Source organism: Boleophthalmus pectinirostris, unplaced genomic scaffold (assembly GCF_026225935.1).
Source record: "Boleophthalmus pectinirostris isolate CB_2022bp ecotype Guang Dong unplaced genomic scaffold, ASM2622593v1 HiC_scaffold_11, whole genome shotgun sequence".
Lineage (NCBI taxonomy): Eukaryota > Metazoa > Chordata > Actinopteri > Gobiiformes > Gobiidae > Boleophthalmus > Boleophthalmus pectinirostris.
Genome location: NW_026570994.1, coordinates 14,763,278 through 14,782,781, shown reverse-complemented (window position 1 = coordinate 14,782,781; position 19,504 = coordinate 14,763,278). Strand labels below are relative to the sequence as shown.

At 39.4% G+C, this 19,504-nt stretch overlaps 1 protein-coding gene across 1 annotated transcript in view; it reads right to left on the bottom strand.

The window, feature by feature from the left end:
- Nucleotides 1-2,574: 2,574 nt before the first annotated feature.
- LOC110153193 (gamma-aminobutyric acid receptor subunit gamma-3-like) overlaps nucleotides 2,575-19,504 on the bottom strand; it is a 217,846-nt gene continuing 200,916 nt past the window's right edge. Inside the window, exons 9-10 of the mRNA XM_020917072.1 lie at nucleotides 10,940-11,133; nucleotides 2,575-2,856 (exon numbers count right to left, since the gene is read on the bottom strand). Of these exons, the coding sequence (XP_020772731.1) occupies nucleotides 2,575-2,856; nucleotides 10,940-11,133 (476 nt within the window). The remainder of the gene's footprint in view (nucleotides 2,857-10,939; nucleotides 11,134-19,504) is intronic.

Here is a 19,504-nt window from a genome sequence, read left to right as displayed (position 1 = left end):
ATTCTATTGGACCCAGAAGTTACAATGTCAGCACTTCACAGTCCCATAGAGATCGCACTACAGACAGCATCAGTACGTGAAGTGTCTTGCTCAGAGACACAACAACAGTATGCATTGCTCCTCGCCCCACCGTAACTGTTGCCCCAGGGGACTATGGCAGGTTTATCATCGCATGCATTCGAACAACTATGGCTGAGTTTTCTATAGGGATCCTGGGCTTTTGTGTTTGTACCTCCTGTTTCCTTCTCCATCACGTTTTACAGCGTTTTTCCTCCGTGAGAAAGGCAGTTTGAAATGAAATTAAGTTAAATAATTCAACCTTCTCAGCCTCGGGGAGACCGTAGCATGTTAGCATTAGTTTTGTGTACATATATGCACTAGTGTCACTCACAGTTATTGTAAAAATACCCACGTTTTCTTGGCGTCTGTTGTAAACATTTTGTGTAATCTCATCGTACTTAAAGGTGCGCTGTGTAGCTATGGTCGTAGTGTTTCTGCTGGCTGCTATTTCTTTTTTTTTTTTTTTTTTTTGGCCAAGAATGTTCCACAGTATGGCATTAAGCTTATCTATCTCTATGTATGCCAGTGTTTTAGCAATACAACACAAGTTTAATACCATACTGCGGAACATTCCTAGCTAAGTTTTAACATCTCCATGAAGATAAGATAGTGGCAGACCCCCCACCAGAAACATTAAAGCTGCACTAGGTTTAGGGTGACCAGACCAGACTCTATTTATCCAGGACAGTCCCAGTTTTGAGTCCTGTGTCCCATGTCCCAGCAGATTTATAGAAAACCAGTGATTTGTCCCAGTTTTATACAAGAAATGTTCTAAGTGTCTCTATTTTTGACCAATTTGATGTAAACAAGGACTAAACTAAGATTAAACCAGGACTACATCAGGTCTAAACCAGGACTAAAACCGGACTATCACATTTTTTGACTAATTTGTTCCCCACCAGCACTAAAGAGGAGCATCAATTGTCATTTGTTTTGCCAAAATACAGAATCTGTGTTTGAAAATGACCATAAAGCAGGGATGTCAAACTCAAATTGAGGGCCAAAATTAAAAACTTGGACTAAGTCGCGAGCCAAACTAAATATTTTTTGAAAATTTTCAACAACATCTTCATGTTTTCTCTTCTTTCGAGATGTGTAAACCTTTTAATAATAGTTTTGGTTAAACATTGAATCCAGAACAAGCATAATATAAAATAATAACAAATGTTATTGGCCAGGCCATAAAGCAAAAAAAAAATTAAAAACTGCAGTGACAGAAGTCCCTCAGATTATGACATTATGAATGCACAATCTTACATGCTCTTTTCACAATTTTATTCATACCACACTGGTATGAAAAAAAATTTAATAATTATATTATATAAATATAAATAAATAAATATATATATATATATATATGTTAGTTAAATTAAAATGAATTAAATTAAGAACATGTTTACTTTATTTGAATAGATTCAACTTGACAAGTTTCTTATTGTAGCAAGATGTAAATACATCAAGATGTAAAGATACAAATCAATGTAAATACATCTTGCTACATTTAACATAAGAAAAATAACAACTTTTTCATATTTTATGTACAAAGTCATGTTCCACTGGCAGATAATGTTACTTGTCAAGTGAAATTTCTTCAAATCATGATAAAACTTTCTTAATTCAAGTCATCTTAAATTGACCAGATTTAGTTTTTTGCAGAGCAACCATCCTAATGCAGATGTGTCCCAGTTTAAAATTTTGAAAATCTGGTCACCCTAACTATGCAGCTTCTAAGTTGGAGGGTCGTCTACTTGTTTGTCTCCATGGATATGTTATTTGTTTGCCTGGAATGTTCCACAGTATAGGATTAAACATATCTCCTTTTCATTTGTTCAATTATAGGTGTTTTATAGCTCAGAAATACCTTAAAAACCTGAATTCTCAACATGTGCAGGCTTGCTTCTCCATAGATCTGACCATTAACCTGTCTCCATTGTGATTACCAAGTTTATTTTTGTAATAATGAAGACAAACCAGTAAAATCTCCATGGAGACAAGCAGGGAAGATACACAGTGCACCTTTAAACTCACTATAAATTGCAAAATGCGTTAAAAAAGATTAGGCCATTACAACTAAACACATGTCGGCTAGGCGCTAATGCTAACAACGCTACCGCTACAAACAGAAAGTGTGTTCCCAAATCGACTGCTCTCAGCATGCGGCGCTGCGTGATGGATGAGGTAATAATATAACACAGGGAATTCTAAAGCTGTGTCTCTCGCCCTCGCGCACCCTTTAAGGCACTGGGGGTGCTTGTTCCAATATTTTCCGAGCAAAGATTCGGCAAAAACGCTCCAAAAAACAAAAAAAAAGTGTCCATCCGAAAGCATCGTCTTTGCTGATATTTATCGTTTTGTGCACCGGGGTTTGTTCTCACGCACTCCTTATAAGGCAACAGGTCCTATCCTACGAGTGCGAGCGTCCAACATCCAACATCCAACATCCAATCACGAGCCTCGGTGCAGAGTGAGTGGGCGGAGCTTAGAAAAACTCAGAAAATTCCCAAAACCCGCCGACTAGAGGTAGAGGTAGCTGACCCAGTAGACAATGTTAAAGAGCAGGAAAGAGGTGGGAAAGAAAACGCGGGAGTAAGAATCCAGCTCGCGGATGTTGACGTGGATTCGGCCCCTCCTCCAGCCGCCCTCTTTGCACTCCTCGTAGCAGCAGAAGAAGCTCTTGCAGTCCTTGCCGTCCAAACATTCGTAAAAGCAGTTGTCTTCGTAGTCGTGCCAAAAGAGGGAGTTGCCCATCGGCATCATGGTCCGGGGCGCGCGGCTCATGTTGAACGAGGAGTAGGCCTGGAGAGGACAAAAACAAAGACAACAGACTAAATCACATACGTATACACTGCAGAGGTCGATTCAAATACTCACATTATTGCAGCTGAGGAGATTTTGGAGGTAACTGAACCTTTTATATGAGATTTTTGTGATTGAGTAATACTTTTTAGAAATTTGCTTTATTTAAATTAAGAGGTAGGTGTAAATCAGGGGTTTTCAAGACACTAGATTTAGTGTCCTGGTTTAGTCCTGGTTTAGTCCTGGTTTAGACCTGGTTTAGACCTGGTTTTAGTCCTGGTTTAGATCTAGTTTAGACCTAGATTTTGTCCTGGTTTAGACCTGGTTTTAGTCCTGATTTTAGTCTTGGTTTAGACCTAGTTTAGACCTAGATTTGGTCCTTGTTTAGACCTGGTTTAGTCCTGGTTAAGACCTGGTTTTAGTCCTGGTTTTAGGCCTGATTTAGACCTCGTTTAGACCTAGATTTTGTCCTGGTTCTCAACCTGGTTATAGTCCTGATTTTAATCCTGGTTTAGCCCTCGTTTAGACCTGGTTTTGGTCCAGGTTTAGACCTGGTTTAGTCCTGGTTTAGACCTGGTTTTAATTCTGATTTTAGCCCTGGTTAAGACCTGGTTTTAGTCTTATTTTAGTCCGGGTTTAGTCCTGGTTTAGTCCTGGTTTAGTCTTGGGCAGACACTGTATTTGTTTCTTGTGTCAGCTGAGCAGCCTGTGGCATATAAATTAAATCCAAAAAGTCTTTGTACCAATTGTCTATGTCAAAGCACTTATGTTTACGTTCCTTCCAGTTAATCATAATAATACGTTTAGCTGATTAAAAAAAACAAAAAAAAAAAACAGTGATAATAATAATAATCATCAATTTAAACACGTATGAATGAAACAAAACACAACTCCAGGTCTGTTTGTGACTAGGAAACAGCATTATAACATAAAATCAGAAAATAGCATAACATGGACCCAGGAAAAGTCAAACTGAAGCAACCACATCCAATCAAAGCAGACCAGATATTCAAACCCCAATATAATAATAATAATAATAAGTCCATCTGACAATACAAGCTGCCAACTTTCTCATATTTCATTACACTATTAGCTAATAACCACCTCGAAATTAAACCCTTTGGCTCCTTTTTGACCAGTGCTTTTAAAAACACTTAAAATACCCAGTCATTTGTCGTTCGTTTTGGTCTAATACAGCTGACCCTCATAGTTCTATTAGCAGGGCCCTTGAGTGAATGACATAACATTTTGTGCTAATTGAAGCCTAGTGCCTAATGTGTGGGTGGAAATTAACTGGGGTGATTGGGACCTCATTATACCGCAGAGTTAAAGTTACTGTGTGGCAAATATTCATAATTTTTTTCTTTTTTTTTAACAGTGGTTTTACAAAGTGCCCACAGCTCACCCTATTATTTTATTGTTATACGGACAAATGTTACAGCGGGCTATTAGGAAGTTTTATATATGGTAATTAATTGACTTTGGTAACAGGTCTAGCCCACACGAACTATAATGGACAGTCTCATTACACCGGCTCTTGTCCCCAGCGCGAGCCGTTTCTAATAATGATAAATTGAGTCTCCGGTAATTGTTGCAAAACAGGCAAGATTATATTGTGCCCCAAACATGCCCATTAATCCGTATGCTGTATGTTTTTGTCCAATTAGTTTTAATATGAATGCATGCAGTGTATTACAATTACCTTTTGGAACGTAGAGTTAGAGTCTCCATTAACTAGGTCTGGGATTGTCAGCCGTTTACAACTTTAAGTGTCGTGCGATTCATATTAATAATTCGCAGATGAGGTCATCGGTGTCCGTCGTCAATGGGGTTGTGGAGCTAAATGAAAGCACGGCTCGGTTTGAAGCTTTGTTGCTCAAGATAGACTTTGGAACTTTGGACATAGGGCATCATTTCCTAGTGAGCCAGATAGGGATGCAACAATAACCAAAATATCGTGATATCGTATTGTAAAAAGTCTCACAGTATATCGAATTACAAGTTTTTTTTTTGCTTAAATGCATATAAATATCAGAAACTACATATCCCATGATTTATTTCAGTGCAGACAACATGAAGAGATATGTTTTTTAATTGAATTCTTGGGATTATGACGGAAATATTTCACACCAAAATCTTGTGAAGGTATTTTAAAAGCAAAAAAGTGTTCCATTTACAATTATATCTCCCTCTCCAAAATACCATACCGTGAGATGTATATTATGATAATATCATACCGAGAAATTTGGATATCGTTACATCCCTAGAGCCAGAGTGTTGGAAACATGTGGAGACACTTTTTTAAATATGTCTCAACTTCCCAACCTTGCATTTGAAGGATGTTTATGTTTGAGCAGCAGCAACAGTGAGTTTAACTTCCTGATAGAAAGCTTGGCAGCGGCGGATTGATATATGAGAAAATAGTCCCTCAACATGCGACAATTCATGTGATGCAAGGTTAGTTTTATTTCAAACATTATTCTATCAACACAGACATTTACATCGACAGTCTGGTGTAATAATAGATTTGCTTTGGGTGTTTTATGGAGTGGGTAAGACTGTTTTTAGTGACAGGCTAACTATGGCCATTGACATGCACTAGCCTAGCACCAGTGACCAATGCAAATACAAGGACTGGATGGAATATTTAAAAAAGTGTCTCCACGCGTCTCCAACACTCTGGCTCACCAAGAAATGAGGTCCTATGTCCAAAATTCCAAACCGTCCCTTTAATCTGAGGTTGATTTGAACACAATCTGACGAGAAACAGCTGGTTTAGTTGGAAGTACAAAAGTTGAGATGATTTTTCTATCAACCAACAGTTTTTCAGTTAGTCCCTCTGATCTTTTTTATTGAAAATCAAACTCCTAAAACCAGGGTCATGACTGTTCGTATTGATCACAGGCTCCTGAAAATGCTTGGTTTAAATCCATTTTGTGTTTTTGTTCTTTTGACTTCTTAATTTTTTTCAGCTTTTGCTACTGTGTGGATTGTGTCTCCGTGGTAACTGATGAACTCTGTCAGTATAAGCATGTTGTTTGGTTTATAATAATTTTAATAATAATAATCAAATTAAAGATGGACTATGTAACTTCTCTGGTGAAAGAACCGCCACTAGCTTGTCTCCATGGAAATTGTGTTACTTGTATTGTATTGCTCTGGGAATGTTCCACAGTATGGCATATCTATCTCCAAACAGGTGATGCCACCAAGCCAAGTTTCAAGTGAGATCTGTGGTGAGGCAAGCCCGCTCATCGTAAGAACACATGTCTTATTTGTTTTTATTAATACAAAAAAATAAAAATACCAGTCCAACATTCTCATTAGAAATTACTGCTCTACTCGTAAGTGCTGCTTGAAGATTTGATTAAACGTCTTAAAACGACGGCTGTAGATAAATTAAAGAGCCGCTAAACACCAAGATCACTTTTTTTCTACTGATTAACTGTGTAAATGGGTCTAAAATGGAAGTGTATACCTTTCCCAGACCTTATTTTGCCATTTTAGTGCATATTTGTTAAAAAAAATCTGACTTGTGGGTCAATTTCCCTGTGGAGAAATTCTCCTCTGCATTTGACCCATCCTTTCAGGAGCAGTGGGCAGCACATGGGGCGCCTGGGGACCTGTCTCCATGATCTTGTTGCTATTCTTGGTCAGCAACAAGCCTGATTCATCAGCGAGCTTCACTTTGTGGAAACCGTCTGACCTCTCAGCATTAGGATTTGTTCTTTTTTTATTTAACCAATCACTGCTATTTGGTTGTGACATATGTAATGTGCTAAATCCCGTCGGAAGAAGGGAAATAACGTCTTTCCCCTTGATAAAATACACCAAACATTCTCTTTGTTCCGGCTTTAAATCCTGTATGTGTTCGTCTACATCCATCTCGACTGCTTTGTTTACTGTTGTGCTGTACCACAAAAAAGGACCCAGACAGGCGCTTCAGTTCGACGTCGTGGCTTCACAGCTCTTCTCTGATTGGCCAGTGTGTGGTCTACAACTTCTAGGGTTCTTGCAAACCATCTAGTGTATTCTGATTCCTGACGTAGTCGCTGGAGAGAAATGAAACTGAACAAAGGCACTAGGTGGCGCTGGCCTGGTTTGGTCAGGACTGCCTTAGCTGGAGGATTTATGCTGTGGTGCATGTTTGGGGTTGATGGGGGAAACCCAAACAGACACGGGGAGAACATTCAAACTTCACACAGAAACAGCCTCTTTACGATCAACTACAGTCAGTACATTTGGATTTTGCAGGTTTATTACGTGACGAGCGCAACCACTGGCGTCTACGGACAGTACGTACCCCTACCTGGCACCGGAGAAAAGAGATAACGGGAAAAAAAAAAGAGAAACGGCGTGATCCATGCACAAATGTCCGCTCTGTTTCAAACTCTAAAGCGCACCGGTCCACGCTGTGTTGGATTGTTGGTACTGTCAGTTGTCTGTCAATCATCGCTCCAGAACCCGTCCCAAATTTTTCCGATTTCGCTTAAAGGTGGAGTAAAGTTTCTGGAGGGTGTTTCATGGCTCTTTAAAAACTGTAAACCCCTTACATTGCTGCACAAAACAACTGGCCTCATTTGAACCCAGCCTTGAAAAAAAACGAGAGAGCCGCTCATCGGAATCGCATCTGCAGATTTATTTTTTTCATTTGCGTTGGAAGACCAAGTGGCACTAGCTTTTAGATCGAGCACAAACAACTCAATGTGAAAGTGCATTCTAGTGTTTTACCATAAATCAGGGCAACCAACTTTAACTCCGCAAATCTGTCTGTTTCCGAGAACCGGGGGAGAGAGGGGAGGAAGACGGATTCGGAGCCCAGGCAGAAGTTGTCCGCCTCGGGGAGGAGGAGAGGAGGGCATCGCGGCCTCCCTATGGAACGACCAGGGCAAAACACAGCCGGTGGGTACGACATGAGGTAATTACGGAGCTCTATAACCAAGTCTGAGTCCACAGAAGAGGCTCAGTTATTTCTAATAATGAGGAGAGAGGCTGGAGACTGCGTTGAGTCAGAGGAGGAACGCGCATGGAGATTTTGGAGGAGCAATTAAAATGGACATGACAAGTCTAGACTGAAAAAAAACCCTCAGAAATCATTGAAATTGTCAGAGGCGGCCGTCTGCGTTGGAGTGAGTTTGATCTGGGGGTGTGATACAAATTAAGCTGTCAGAAAACTTTAAGCCCCCAGAGAATGATAAATGCTAAAGCTCATATCAAATACTCATTTAAATATCGATAAACGGGTAGAATTGATGCTTTGGAGAGGCATAATGCTTCGGGGGTACTACATGTATGTCTATGGTGTCTAACATGAGCAAAAACTGTCAAATAAGTTTTAAGATTGTGTGGAAAAATACAAAAGGGATTTAAACAAGATATTTTCAGGAGCCTGTGATTAATACAAGTGTTCATGGTCCTGTTTACGAGTTCGATTTTCGACAAAATAACTTAATTGCTATGGAAACAATCCTAATTTTTTATCATTCTGAAACACATGGTAATATTAAAGACCTTATAGACCCGTGTATTTGAGCACATTTCGTCTCGGTACAGGATAAGTCTAAGGCTAACATGAGCAAAAACTGTCAAAAACAAACAAAACAAAAACACAAAATGGATTTAAACAGGGATTATCAGCAGCCTGTGATCAATACAAGCACTCATGGGTCCATTGAGGTGTTTCATTTTCAACAAAAAATGTGACTGTCATGTTAATTGGGTTCACTGGATTCAGATTCCAATTCTCGGCAACAATTCGAGGACTATTCATCACTGAGAATATCTGATATTTTGTTTTGAATTGTCAGGATAATTATTATGGCAAATGGTCCTGATTTTTCATGATTCTGAAACTGAGTTAAATTGAGTTTTTTCACAACGACCAGAAGTGCCACGATGTAGGGTAAACGTCACTTAAGTTAATGGTTTTCTGTGGTAAAATATCTGTGGAAATGTCTTGCGTGTTTTTCTCCAGCTTCATAAATCTGCCCCATCTCCAAATCTTCATCCAACAAGGTCGACAAAGGACATATTCAGTCCATGAAGAATTTATCCACAACTATCAACGTAAGAAACGTTGTGAAAAAGGTCTATTTGTCTTTCCACAGTACATATCCACTGCTTCCTGGCTCCATGTAATTATAGAACACTTTATTGTCCGATAAGCAGGAAGTGCACGTTACCATGCTAGTTTTGGATAGTCTGCTCTGGTCTCCGAATGCATAAGGTAAGTGAGGAATAACTTTGGACCCCATGAACCTTTTAAAGTGACATCCAGATATAGTTTTGAATTGGAAAAGCTGCTTCGAAATGGGCCGTTTGCCTTGCCTTATTTGAGTTTTTGAGTGCTCCCGCCGTTATCGCTCAGAATTGATCCTTATACATGCTGTGGTTATGCCTGTATTGATCGGTGGCATTGCTAATATTACCACTTTTCTAAGCAGTGAAACAGAATATAGTGCAGTTTGATGAGACGTGAAAGGAGATGAAAACTGAAATGGTGACAGTTTCCACAATTTAAGAAGAATCGCTCCTTCTGATTTCTTTTAAAAGGGTTCATTTGGTGTTTCAGAAGTAGTTTTTGAAAAATATTCTCCTCATAACACCCCTGACAGGTATTCCAATTGCTTTTAAATTTGTGATGCAGGTTTGTGTTCACAGCATATTTGGTTTTATTCTTTACAAAGGATGTTGCCATATTTTTCGGACTATAATTCGCGCCGGATTATAGGACGCAATATCAATAATGCTGAATTTTCTCGTCTCTTTTCATAGATATGGCATACCACATTATAAGGTGCATTAAACCAAACAAACAGAGAACACTTGAGACTGATCCTTAGCCCAGGCATCCATAATCCATTGGCAGATCGTGGCATAATTCACCTAGTGTTGCCTCCCTGTCTTGGTGAATGTGGATTATGAATGTGGGTGGATGATTTAAGTTTGTTTTTATTTCCTGCAAGGAGGACTCAAATATACATCGAGTAATAATGTGTTTAATGCAGCTTTGAGCACATTTGTTTACATTTTACAGCAACAAAACTTAAAACCACATGGCTCATTTGCATAAAGTATAAGAGCTTCTTGTCTGCTGATGCCTCAGCTTCTGTCAAACTAAGAACCATAAACTGGGTTTTACTCTGCAGAGCTCCTGACTACGATGGCCATAATGCTCCGACAATCCATCAAGTGGTGCTTCGTAGTTTACCAAATTCGTACTAAAACATTTTGACAGATTTTTGAGCGCCGTGCACCACAAAATCATTTCAAGGTCAGTAAACCCAACCAGAATTAATACATAAAGTGCACCGGATTATAAAACATACTGTCAATTTTTCGAGAAGATTAAAGGATTTTAAGTGCACCTTATAGTCCGAAAAATATGATACTTAAAGAGCCCATATTGCACTGTGTTTTGATCTATTTTATAATGTTGTTTTCTCGTCACAAACAGACCTGGAGTTGTGTTTTGTTTCATTCACAACCCTGCTTTGAAAAAAAGATGAACAAAAAACAAAAGATATAAGGGAACAGAAAATATGTAAATGCAAATTTGACTTGATATCCATTCCCTCAAAATGACAAAAATTACAAAAAAAATATTCTGCATGTTTAGGCTGACTTGACTCAAACTGAATACTCTCCTTCTCCACCTTGTGATGTCATGCCCTGTGGTAATACAGGAAGTGCTCCATTGTGGTTTTAAACTCCATACACCTTCACTAGAATCATTTGGATAATTTCAGTGCTGAAATTGCCCATTTCTACTGAACTAAAGTTAAAAAGGAGGTGTTAAATTGAAAACTACAGCTTCATGACATCACAAGGTGGGACAGAGCATTTTGAGCTTTGGAGATGTAGACAGATTAATAATAAAGGATTATGTGTGAATCAAACAAAACTATAACACTATAATATGAAAATTTCGCATGATATAGAACCTTTAAATGATTGAAATTAAAAACAATATTGCAAAAAAATAGTAAAATTTCGTCTTCAATCTTAAATATACTGATCTTAACTGTGTTCTGATCAAATGACTAATCCAGTTTTAATGCCACAGTGCGGGACATTGCCTCACCATCCTCTGCATGCGCGGCGGCGGTCGGTGGTTGTAGGAGTAGTAGTTGAGCATGGCGTACTCGATCATGGCGGCGAACACGAACAGGAAGCAGACGGTCACGAAGAGGTCCATCGCCGTCACGTAGGAGACGCGAGGGAGGGAGTTCCTCGCCACCGTGCTCAGCGTCGTCATGGTGAGCACCGTGGTGATACCTGCGGAAAGAGAGAGAGAGAAAAATAGAAAGAGAGAGAAAGAGAAAAGAGGGAAAGAAAGAAAGTGAGATGGGGGAGGGCGATGGGAGATGAAGATAGAGAGAGTAAGGAAAAGCGTGTGCAAGAAAGTGAAAAAGATAAAGGAGAGAGGGGAAAAAGGGAGAGAGAAGGTTGATGGAGAGGGAGATGAAAAGAGAGGAAGAAAGATGAAAAAGAGAGAGAAAGGGAAGAGTGACATGGAGGGAGGGAAATGGGAGATGAAGACAGAGAGAGTAAGGAAAAGAGAATGTAAGGAAGTGGAGGGGATAAAGGAGAGAAAAAAAGAGAGAGAGCAAGAACGTTGACGAAGAGGGAGATGAAAAGAGAAAGAAGGAGGGGGAAAAAGAGAGATAAAGGGAGGGAGATGGGGGATGAAGATAGAGAGAGTAAGGAAAAGAGAATGGAAGAAAGTGAAGAGGATAAAGGAGAGAAAGAAAAAGAGGGAGAGAGAAGATTGATGGAGAGGGAGATGAAAAAGAGAAAGAAAGAGGGAAAACGAGAGAAAGGGTGAAAGGTAAAGAGTGAGATGGAGGGACATGAAGATAGAGGGAGTAAGGAAAAGAGAATGGAAGAAAGTCAAGAGGGATAAAGGAGAGAAAGAAAAAGAGGGAGAGAGAAGGTTCACGGAGAGGGAGATGAAAAGAGAGGGAAAAGAGAGACAAGGAGGGAGGAGATGAAGATAGAGAGAGTAAGGAAAAGACAATGAAAGAAAGTGAAGAGGGTAGAGAAGAGAGAAAAAGAGGGAGAGAGAAGATTGATGGAGAGGGAGATGAAGAGAAACAGAGTGAAAAACAGTGAAGGAAATAGAAGGAGAGAGAGATCGTGAGGGAGAGAGAGCGGAGGAGAAGAGTAGAAAGAGAAGAGGGAGAATGGGAAAGAAGAGGAGAAGAGAGAGAGCAGATGAGAGGGTTTGAGATGGAGAGAGAGAAAGGCAGTGTAGAAGATGGAGGGATGAGTGGAAGTTTGTGACAGTGAAGGAGAGAGAGAAGTAGAGAGAGAGGGGGGAATGAAGGAGGTATTTTGAGGGAGGAGTGACAGTGCAGAAGAGAGGAAAGAGAGAGAATGAGATGGAGAGAGAGAGAGATGGCAGTGGATAAAAAGAGGGAAAGAGAGGAGATATAGAAAATACAGATTGCGAGAGTTTAAAAAGCGACAGATGAAATACACGGGGAGAGAGAAAGAAAACGGAGAGAGGAGGGGAGATGGGAGGACGAGGGAGAAAGCAGATGAGAGAGTCAAAGAGATAAATGGATGGAGACAGACGGAGGGTAAGAGAAGAAAGGAGACAAACAGACAGAAGCATAATGAGGGGCAGAGAAAAAGAGAGAGAAAGGATAAGAGAAAGAGAAGAGGAAGGAGGGAGATGGCAGATGAGAGGGAGGGAGAGGGAGTCAAAGAGATGAATGGAAGTGGATAGAGGGAGGGTTAGAAAAAGAGAGAGAGGGTAAGACAAGAAAGGAGAGACGGACAGAAGGGTAATGACGAACGGAGAACAAGAGCGATAAAGAGAGAGAAAGGGAGAGAGAGAAGAGGAAGTGGGCAGAGAGAGCGAAAGAGAGCGAGAGAAAAGAGAAGAGGAGGGAAGAAAGTGAAAGAGAGAAAGAAGAGGAGAAACAACGAGGGAAAGATAAGAAAGGAGATAGACAGAATGATAATGAGGGGCAGGGAAAAAGGAGAGGAGGGAGAGAAAGGGAGAGAGAGGAGAGAGCGAGAGAAAGGGAAGAGAAAGGAAAAGAGAGAGAGAGGGAGAGAAAAAGGAGATGAGGTGAGGGAGAGAGAATGGAGAGGGACAGAAGAAGAGGAGAGAGAAAGAAGAAGAGTGGAGAGAGAGAGAAAGAAAGGAGAAGGAGGGGAGACAGAAGGAGAGAGGGAGAAAGGGAGACAGAAGAGGAGAAAGAGAGAGAGAAAAAGGGAGAGAGATGAGAATAGGAGGGGAGGTATAGACAGAGAGAGAGAAAGAAGAGTAAAGGAAGGGAGGTAAATAAAGAGTGAGAAAGAGGTGGAGGTATAGAGAGAGAGGAGAAGAGGAGGAAAGGTAGAGAAAGAGGAGGAGAGGAGAGGGTCAGAGAGAGATAAACGACAGGTCAGTGGTGTGACGACAACGTTAAAGCCAGACATACATAACACAGAGAGGGCAGATCTTAATGCAGGGGAATTACACGTTTGCTCGCTTTTCCACAGCTCCTATTTGTCCTTTGTGCGTTTTTTTGGTCACAACATTGTTTTGAATTATCACAAATTAAATTAACAACAATATGCAACGTTGTAGCTACGTTTGTGTGAAAGTTTTAGCCGCTTTTTAACCCCAAAACGTGTAGGTCTTGAGCTCAAAATAAGCCCACTGCGTACTGTCTGCGTGGAATTATGAAGCATTTTCTTGCCCGACAATCAGGAAGTGCAAATTAGCATGCTAGTTGTTGTTGAATTACAATGGCAAATGTCCAATCTGGTCTCTCGAAGTTGCGAAAAGTGCTTATAAACTCATCTCTGTGAATAATTAAGATGCTCTGAATGCATAATAACTCTGGATATCGATGACAATATTGACAAATTTGATGGATCAGATATCGGTCCCATTTTGGTGTATATATTGGTGTAATAAGACTATTTACTTATTGATATTTGCCCCAAACACCTTGTAAACATCTTGAATTTGTATTTTTTTCTGTTCGGTAGTGACTTTTTATGGTAAAAAATAAGTTATAAAACACATTTGTATAATTGTTTCCCATATGCCATTTGATACTTAAAGCTTTAATATCGACATCGGTATCGAAACAGAAAAAGCATGCATCAGGGCAAGAGAGGAATAACTTTGGACCACGGCAAACCGTTTGAAATGAACTAGTTCTGTTTTGCACGTTTTTGAGACCATACAGCGCCTTTATGGAGTTGTCAGTTTCCATGGCAACCCAAACGTAGCTCAGATCCGAGAAATAAGAGGTACAATGTTGGCAAAGTTCAGTCAAGTTTGAAATCTCCAAAGCACACAGGAGGGTTCATCAGACTGAAGACAAGGAGCGGAGAGAAAGAGCTAAAAATAAAAGAGTTTTGTGAATGAAACTATCCGGGTTGATTTTCTGTCCTGCAGGCGAGAGGAAAAATACGACTGTTAACCTTTAGTGTTAATGGTCTGTAGAGACAGTGTGCCCCCTTTTAGCAAAATACAGCCTGTTTTTTTTTTATTTATGCACAAAAGAAAAGTTTGAAGAAGTTTTAAGATTTTTTTGGAATTTGTGTCCCTTTCCAAAACATTAAAATTCCTATATTACTCAAAATAGACGTTATCGCTTTCACACGTTTGAGTAATCCTGTATTATTACTCTGTCGACATCTCCAAAGCTCAAAATGCGCCGTTCCACCTTGTGATGTCATGTTGCGGTAGTTTTCAAATTGGCAGTCACGTTTTTACCTTTAGGCTACATTTATATGAAGACGGTCTGAACAGAAGATGCAAAAGTGGTGTCGCGTCTTCACTTTTTATTCCGTTTTTAGATGAGTTTTACGCAAAAGTGTGTGGAATTCAATTGGGTATACATGCCAGGTTTTTGTGTACTGTATGCATATGACATACATGTGTACCACTCTGGAGGGTGGTTTCAGATTTTTGCATTTTTAAACCCCAAAAACGGCGTCACTGTCAAAACGAAAGGCACTTCCGATAAAATATTTTGTCGTTTTTACCCTCAAGCGTTCTTGTATAAACAGGCCCTTAGTTTAGTAGAGATTGGCAATTCCAGGGCTGTGAAGCGAAGGTATGTGGAGTTTAAAAACACAGTGGAGCACTTCCTGTATTACCGCATGACATCACAAAGCGGAACAGAGTCTGAGTGAAGAAGTCAGCTTAAATATGCTGGTGTGTTTGTGTGTTAAACATGTGTACATGAAACAGAACACAACTCCAGGTCTCTTCGTGATGAGTAGGGGTGTGCAAAAATATCGAAATATCAATATATCATATCATTTAATGTGATGATACAGTATCGATATCATGGGCTGCTGTATCAATATATCGCCAGCAATATTTTTTGGTATCTTTTACTCAATTATTTTGTTACAGCGCTACAATTTTGTTGGTTGTTTAGAGGAAAGAAACTCATTTATGTGACACATTTGACATTTTCACTGTTTTTATGATTAAAATGTTTGTGTTTCATATGAACTTTGCACAAGAAGTGGTTTAACAAAGACTTTTAGTATCACAGCCTTGATTTAGCCTTTATTTTTTATGGAACCGTATCAAATCAATTTGAAAAGTATAATATCAAATCAAAAGTGCACTGTATCGAGATATGGATCGTATCGGCAACTTCTGAATGATACCCAGCCCTTGCGATGGGGAAACAACATTATAACATGGATCATAAAATAGAGTAATATAGGTCCTTTAAAAATGTCTTCTGTCAAATTAAGAAAACAATAGAAAACATTCACACATATGACTATTTTTAGACAAATATAAAACTTATTTTATGTAATATGTATAACTTTTTTATAAATAAGTTGGATTCTTCAGTCGTATATTTCTTGTAGTACAATTTGAAATAATGTATATGTCATAGAAACACCTCAAAGTGGGTCCAATATGTAACATTTCTGATTCAGGGTTCGTCGCCAATGTGTTACCATGGAGATGTCATTGCTTTGCTTGGAATGTTCCATGGTATGGCATTAAACTTATCTGTCTCCACACAGGCAAGCAAGTGATTTTTTTTTTTTTTTTCTTTTATCATTGGCATTTGTGTCCCTTTACAAAACATTAAAGATGCACTGTGTAACATTTCTTGAGCAGGATGTCTCCATGGAGATGTTATTGCTTTGTCTAGAATGTTCCACAGTGTAGATTAAACCCATCTATCACCAGGGAGACAAGCAGGTCACAGCACTTTACAGCTACATTACAGTTCAGATCTGTGGAAGGAATGATTTTATTTTTGAGCAATAGAAACACCTGTAATGACTAAATGCGAGACAGATGTGGTTAAAGTCATACCGTGGAACATTCCAGGCAAAGCGATAACATCTCCATGGAGACCTGAAAAGCTGCGCGGTCCACCTTTAACATTTTCCTCCGTCAAATTGAGAAATATTGGAAAGGACATTCTCACAAAATTGGCAATTTCGAACAACTTTCACACAAGATTTGACATTTCTGGGATGTGAAGACAAAACATTGCACAATAAAACGATAAAACTGATAAAACTGTGGATTTGTTTTACAATTTATGTTTCTCCAGCTCTATTACAGAACATTATATTGTCAAGAATATGATAACAAAAAAAAACAGACCATAGCATTGCATCTGTTCAGTCGTTTCGTCAATTGAACTGTGTCAGAAATGTGCTGATGATTGGACCAAAATGTGCCTTATCGTTTTCTCTAAATAAATATTGATTGCTATGGATTTTTTAATAGAGGTGGTGTTATGCAAAACTGACTTTTTAGAGCTTTCTACAATGTTATAACGTTGTTCCCTAAAGAAAGACGACCATGTGAGAACCATACAGTCAATTAATGCAGGAGAATATTACAGGTTTGCTCGCTTTTCTGCAGCTCCTATTTGTCATTTATGTGGTATTTTGTTCACAATATTGTTTTGATTTGTCAGAAATTAAATCAGCAACAATATGCAGTGTTGTAGGTACGTTTGTGTAAAAGTTTTAGCTACTTTTTAACCCTAAAACGTGACCAACTCTCGCACAATGATTCATTAAAGAGCCTGTATCTGATTCTTCTCTGTGTATCTGAGCAAAGTACAGCTGTAGTGCATAAGCGGCTCTTGAGGTCAAAATAAGTCCACTGCGTACTGTCTGCGTGGAATTATGAGGCTTTTTCTTGTCTGAGAATCAGGAAGTGCGTGTTAGCTTGCTAGTTGTTGTTAGAATTAAAACAAAACTCCAATCTGTTGTGAATAAATATTGATGTTGTGGATTGTTTTTACAGAGGTGGTGTTATGCAAAACTGACTTTTTTAGAGCTTTCTACAATGTTATAATGTTGTTCCCTAAAGAAAAACAAGCCTGAAGAGGTTTTAGCTGTTATCAATGCATGTCTGAGTAATCTAGTGATCCTTTTCACCACATTACTCCACTTTGGCGATTGTAGAACCATATGAACTCCCCTCTGCAATTGTCTTTACTTCATCTACTTCCTCACCTAGAACCGACTCTACCCCAACAGGGTTTGGGTCACACCAGTCAGCCGGTCACTAGGGGTGTGCAAAAATACTGAAATATCGATCTATTGCATCGTTTAATGTGATGATACAGTATCAATATCATGGGCTGCTGTATCGATATAGGTTTAGGTAGATTTTACTCAAATATAGCTGCAATTGTTGTTACATTTTCACTGTTTTGAGTAAAATGGAAGTTTGCACAAACTTTGTGGACTTTTAGTATCACAGCCATGGTTTAATCTTTGTTTTTTACTGAACCATATTGAATCGTTTTGAAATATATCATATCAAATCGTACTGAATCGAAAGTGCACTGTATCGAATCGTATCGGCAACTTCTCAATGATACCCAGCCCTACCAGTCACTCTTACTAATGTCAGTCTGTGAATTCTCAGCCTGTTTTAACAGATCGACCTCTGCACTCGGCTGCTCCGTTCTTGTTTGGAGACACGGAACATCCAGGCTATTGAACGTGACGGGTGGAAGGTTATCCAGATAATAAGAAGCAAATTTGGGAATCTTCTCTCCAAACTCATTCAAAACTTTAAAGCAACTTTTAATGTTGTTTGCATCTTGGAGGACTCAATCCACTCAAATGCATTAGCAGCCAAAATAACCGTCTCCTCCTGCCTCATAGTCTTCATTTTTACACAGAGGAAATTCAGCAGTTCATCCTCAACAATAATGTTACCATCAGCAGTCTGGTATCAAACGAGAAAGTTTAAACACAGGAGCAGGAGTGTGTGTAACAATGGCACTGTTAACCATCTTGGTAGGTTGATAATATAAAGTTATGTATACTGGGAAGGATTTTCTGAAAAATTGAGCATCAAACCGCCATGTTTGATTTCCCAATGGGATGCGTCTAGTGTCAAAACTGACCTTTTCAAGTCTTTTGAACCATATCGCTTTTGTTTCTGGTTCTGATATTGTCATATTTTAATTTTGGTATTCAGACATTGTAATTGTGTGGTTGTTGGATGTCCTAACAGCAGAAAATGGATCGAGAAATGGGCTTTGGAAGTTTGCGAACTCCATAAATGCAAAAGGGAATCAGATCTGTGACTGCAAACCTCTGTTCAAACTGTTTCCCTTCCCAGCGTAATTGAAAAAGAGTGAAAGGTGAAGGTGCCGGGCAGTATTTATACACAGGAAAGACGACGAAGGAAACCTTTGGCTGCCTAAGAAATCATCCCGAGTTTGCAGCGAACATTTTGTATGTGGAGCACCATCAAAGCAGGATCCTGTTTGTTCAGCAAGAGGCACAGAAGACAAACAGGCCGAGCTTGCACTTTCTTGTTCTTGTGGTTTTACAGCAACATCACGTCTTGGTCGCTTTGCAGCGGAAGGTGTTTCTTGGGGAACAATGCCTTTCGCTTTGGCATTGACTTTTTAAATTCATGACTAGGGTGGAGCGAGGGATCGGGGTTTTGCTTTGATGGCGCTCCACATAAAAAATATTCGCTCCAAACCCGGGATGATTCTTTAGGCAGTCAAAGGTTTCCTTTTTCGTCCTTCCTGTGGATCAATACTGCCCATCGCCTTCACTTTTCACTATTTTTCAATTCTGTTGGGAAGAGAAACAGTTTGAATGGAGGTTTGCAGTTACACAGGTCTGATTCCCTTTTGCATTTATGGAGTTCACAAACTAATTTCTCGAGCCGTTTTCCGCTGTTAGAATCCAACAACAACACAATTACGATGTCCGAATCCCAAAACTAAAATATGACGAGATCAGAACCAGAAACAAAAGCGATATGGTTCAAAAGACTTGGAAAGATCAGCTTTGACAATAGACGCATCCCACTAGGAAAACAAACATGGCGGTTTGATGGTCACTTTTTCAGAAAGTCCTTTCCAGTATGCACTGCGCAATGACTGGAAGACCAAAATTCCTGATGCATGTGTTACAATTGCATTCTGGCTGTGAGCTGGGTCGCCTCTCCACAGATCTGTCCTGTAACTTGCTCTGGTTTAGTCTCCTTGAAGATAGAAAGGTGAAACATTCCAGACAAAGCAATAACATCAGAAAAACATTTGATGGATCCTCCACCAAAAAAAACTACACAACGCACCTTTACAGAAACAATTTCCCCAGCTGTCTAGTATCTCTTTGAGAAATAAAGTGATATTAAAACAACAAAAGAATATTT